The following is a 4,787-nucleotide window of genomic DNA, read 5'->3' as shown; positions in this document are numbered from 1 at the left end:
CAGTGTGCTATCAGTTTTTAAATGATACCTTACAAGGAACTTTTGGACAAAAGTCATTACAACACGGTGTGAATACAGGGGTGCTTAAGGGTCACAAGCACACACTGACATGACCACAACCTGAGCAAAGCTTTTTTTCTGGTGAAATCATAAGTCCCAGAGTGCAGAAGCAAATGCATCACTTTGTGAATCAGAGGGGTCTGTCAGCATTACAAGCAGGCTTTTCCTAGAGACATTTTGATCAGAGAGGGGACAAATCCCATGTTGCTACCTATTCCCTCATCCCCCCTACCCCCCCCCCAAAAAATAATAAAAAAACAAACAAACTTCACAGGAAAAAACAACTCATGAAAACGAGAGAAACGCCAAGCAGACAGAGATACTCTATCAAAAATTGTTGTTTACTGTAAATATGAGGCTGTCATGTAACGTGGAAGGGATTATTTAATAATGAGAAAAGAAAATGTGACCAAAATTTGTGCGAAGCATTTTTAAGGCGCCCCTTTTCATGAACTAAAGCAGCAAGCTGATGAATGGGGTCACAGTCACTTTCAATAGGATTTACCAGTTTTACTGTCACCCTCCTTTTTCTCTTTCCTTTTCACTTCCATTTCCTCCTTCCCTGGGTTCCCATCTGTCGGTCGCTAGGCCTGGCTACAGTCCTCCTGGATCATACAGAACAGAGTCGAATACACTGAACAATCACTGGGACAATGAGCTTGGCATTGTCATCTTGATGACATCCTGCTCTCTATGGCGTTTACAGACCAGAGACCCCCATGGAGCCTCCCAGATCATAGACACTAGGGATTCTGAGTTCCATCGGATATTTCCCCCCATGCCTCAGTGTCGCAAGCTGAGCTGGGATCCCCCCCTGACCCAGAGCCAGGGGTGGATTCTCTCTCCAGTGAAAGAGGCCGGCGGGAAAGTGAAGATTGGGGCCTGGTTATCAGCATCAAAAAATGCCAGCTGCCCCCGTTCATAGTCCAGACAAACTCGGATCCTGCTGGGGCTGTGCCTCAGGGTCAGGGGAATCTTTGGGGAGGTGAGAACCTGATACTGACCCCCGTACAGCCTCACAGCCCAGATCCCCACCTCAGGGCTTAGGTCAGACATGAACTCTCCCTTCCTGCTCACAGACGCTTTGGCCACCCCCACAGCCCAGTATTTCCCATCCCCTGCCTCCACCTCCCAGTAATGGCTACCCGAGATGAATCCCTCACAGCCCAGCACACAACACTCAATCAAATCTCTCAGGGTTGTCAGACACATCCTGCTGGATGTCTCCCTGCCTCACACTTTTCCAATCCTCAGAAACGATGAGTCGGGGATGAGCCGTGTCCGGATCCAGAGTCACATTCACTGGGGGAAGAGAGACATTCAGAGTGTTAGGGGCAGAGCTCAGCCCTGGTGTCAGGTTTGATTGTGTGGGTGACACAATCTTCCCCATCTGGGGAGTGAATCAGGGAATCTCCTTCCTCCAGGATTTACCCATCAGCTCTGAGATTTTAGCAAACTGCAGAGGACATCCACTCCCGAGTGGGTGAGTGGCAGAGTGAAAAGATCAATGGAGCCAGACCTGAGGCTCAGAAACTTTCATATCTTTTCTCCCTGCAGAGGTCCCGAGGACCCTGTTATGTAGGGAATCTGTGTCCACTTCTTTCCAGTGTTCATTGACGTGAATGACTCTGTAGTAACCCTTGTCTCTCTTCAATCTCACTGCATCCCAGTCACCCCTTTGTTGCAATGTATTACTGTCAGGGGCGGCTCCAGGCCCCAGCATGCCAAGCGCGTGCTTGGGGCAGCATGCCACAGGGGGTGCTCTGCCGGTCGCCAGGAGGGCAGCAGGCAGCTCCGGTGGACCTCCCGCCGACATGCCTGCGGGAGGTCCTCCAAAGCCACCGGGCCAGCGAGCAGCGGGACCAGCGGCCCCTCCACAGGTACACCTGCAGGAGGTCCACCGGAGCCACCTGCCGCCCTCCCGGCAACCGGCAGAGTGCCCGCTGCAGCATAACGCCCTGCTTGGGGCGGCAAAATGTCTAGAGTCGCCCCTGATTACTGTGTGGCTCCACCCAAACTTGCTTGCTTAAAAAATGCCACGTCTCAAGTGCTTTGGTCTTAGACAGCAACAGAACTCATGGGACCAGCGTTTACGATGTCCCAGATTTCACTGCTCAGGAGCAGGAATGAATTCCATAGTCTAAGGATCATCACAGAGATATGATGGCTCAGAACTTATCCCTTTGGTAGGGAGGACGTGAGGAGGGTTCAAAACCAAAAGAGTACCTGAGAAGAATGATGAAAAGAAAGTGTGTGGGTGCATGCACACATGGAGGTGGAGTGGGAAATGAACATAATATAAGAACAGCCATACGGGGGTCATATCAAAGGCCCATCTAGTCCAGTGTCCTATCTTCCCACAGTGGCCAATACCAGGTGCCCCAAAAGGAATGAACAGAACAGGGAATCATCAAGTGATCCATCCCGTTGCTCATTTCCAGCCTCTGGCAAACAGAGGCTACGGACACCATCCCTGCCGATCCTGGCTAACAGCCATTGATGGACCTATCCTCCATGAATTTATCTAGTTCTTTATGAACCCTGTTATAGTCTTGGCCTTCACAACATCCTTTGGCAAAGAGTTCCACAGGTTGGCTGGGTGTTGTGTGATGAAATACTTCCTTTTGTTTGTTTTAAACCTGCTGCCTGTTCATTTCATTAGGTGACCTCTAGTTCTTGTGTTATGAGGAAGGAGTAATAACATTTCTGATTTACTTCTCCTAACCAAGTCAGATTTTTATAGACCTATATCACATCCTCGCCGCTTAGCTGTCTCTTTTCCAGGCTGAAAGGTCCACAGTCTTATTAAATCTCTCCTCATTGGAAGCTGTTTATAGGGCGAATCATTTTTTGGTGCGGCTTCAAACCTTTTCAAATTCCAATTATCTCTCTCTGAGATGGAGCAGACCAGAATCTGCACACAAGTATTCGACATGTGAGCGTACCATGGATTATACATAGAGGTGATATGATATTATCTGTTTTATCAATCTACATTTTTAATGACTTCCCAACATGGTTTGCTTTTTTTGACTGTGCTGTTTATTGAGTGGATGTTTGCAGAAACTATCCACAATGACCCCAAGATCCCTCTTGAGTAGGAACAGCTAATAATTTATATAAAAAAAAAATTCCCCTCTCACCCCTAGGGTGGTAATGTGTCTTCCTCAAGCCTCAGGTCCTCTACCAGAAGGCCATGGGAGTTTAGGGTTCCTGCGCAGTATAATTAGCTGGTTCCTAGCACTGCACTCTTACTGGACAGAGACATCTGATGTTGTTCCGGATCATGTGGAGGCCACTTCACCACCAGCTTAGTAGTCACAGCCCCGAGTGCTCCTACCCAACCACTTGGGACCACTTTGGCCTTCAACATTTCCACAATCCCTCTCTAGTTCCTCTTTCAGGCCCTGGGTACTTTCTCCAGCTTCTCATATTCCTTCTTCCTGAATGTTGCTGTCACTTGGCACTGCTTAATAATCTTAATCACCACCGCCGCGCTGTCATTTGCTCCTTGCTATTACCGCTCACGATTCTGGTTGATTGGCCAGTACCTGCCTGTCCGGCTGGATCTGGAAGTCCAACAGAATCTTAGCCTCATGCTATTCTCCCCAACCTCTGTGGTCTCCCATCTGGTCTGGAGGGTCAGCCCATAACGCTGTGCAGATGGTTCCTGTAACAATAGCAGCCACTTGGTGTGCAGTTCAGTGTATGAGCTGTTCCTGCCTGCAACTTAGTCCAACACAACAACCTAATAGTGGGCAGGGTGGTGTCTGAGGCCTCTCTGCACAGTCCTGGCACCTTGGTCCTCTCTAGTAGTGTTTAGACCCTGCTCAATGGATCTGGTGCCTCAGTGGCCGTTTTCCTGTGACTGCTAATTGATCAGTGCCTCAGTGCTGTCTTTATAGTCCAGCCCTTTCCCAGCCACTGGTGGAATTTCCCAATAGTCAGCCACCATTCAGCTATCTGTCGAATAGTACATCCCATGCAGGGTCCTTGTCTTGCATGGCAACTTTCTGCTTGGTCCTTCCTCCATTGTCTGCTGGCTGCCTCAGGCATTCTCTCAGCAGACTCATCTTTGGGGGGCCATCATTACTGATGACCCTGGAATTTCCGGGTTTTCCGTCAGAGACGTGGCTTTGGAACGCTCACACAAGCTCCGCCGCCTTCTTTCCGGCTGTAACAGTCCTCTGGGTGTTGGACTTGGATGGAAAACGTCCGTGGCATTGTGAAGGAGCTCCGGGTCTCACATCGGACAGCCTCCATGTCACTCCTTTGGCGCCACTCACTATAACACGGCAGGGTAATCTGATGACCCAGCAAGGGCGTATCTGTTGATAGGCTGGATCTTTGTCGTTACCCACTCGAAGCTGGGCTCGTCAGGACCTGTTTATCCTTTGAGTGGAATACTTGGATGTGCTGTCTCCTTGCCTCACATCATCGGTGGTTTCGCAATGTGACTGTGGACGCCAAGGTACTGTGTAGGCTGGGTCTGATATGTCTGCTATGTGGCACGCACTAGTATGTTCCACCCATCAGTCTTGACTAACCTTACCTCGTCTTCACCTACCATCCGCCCACACTTTTCCAGTCCGGAATGACAATCCTGAATCCTCACTTGTAGGATCCGCGTCAGGTGATAGCGAGATCGATGTCATCGTCATATCTTAGCTACAGCTTGATGTCATCCATGCAGAGGAGGTTGGGCTGAGGTATTCCACTCCTGAACG

At 49.6% G+C, this 4,787-nt stretch overlaps 1 protein-coding gene across 1 annotated transcript in view; it reads right to left on the bottom strand.

Annotated features, from left to right (window-relative positions):
• Positions 1-380: 380 nt before the first annotated feature.
• The window catches only part of LOC116836385 (butyrophilin subfamily 1 member A1-like), a 24,024-nt gene continuing 19,617 nt past the window's right edge, over positions 381-4,787 (bottom strand). The window contains 2 exon segments of the mRNA XM_032799949.2: positions 381-1,243; positions 1,245-1,362. Of these exon segments, the coding sequence (XP_032655840.2) occupies positions 844-1,243; positions 1,245-1,362 (518 nt within the window). The 3' untranslated portion in view covers positions 381-843.

The sequence above is a fragment of the Chelonoidis abingdonii genome, chromosome 12 (assembly GCF_003597395.2).
Source record: "Chelonoidis abingdonii isolate Lonesome George chromosome 12, CheloAbing_2.0, whole genome shotgun sequence".
In the NCBI taxonomy this organism is placed as follows: Eukaryota; Metazoa; Chordata; order Testudines; family Testudinidae; genus Chelonoidis; species Chelonoidis abingdonii.
Note: the sequence above shows the minus strand (reverse complement) of the source record. Positions and strands in the feature narration are given on the sequence as shown.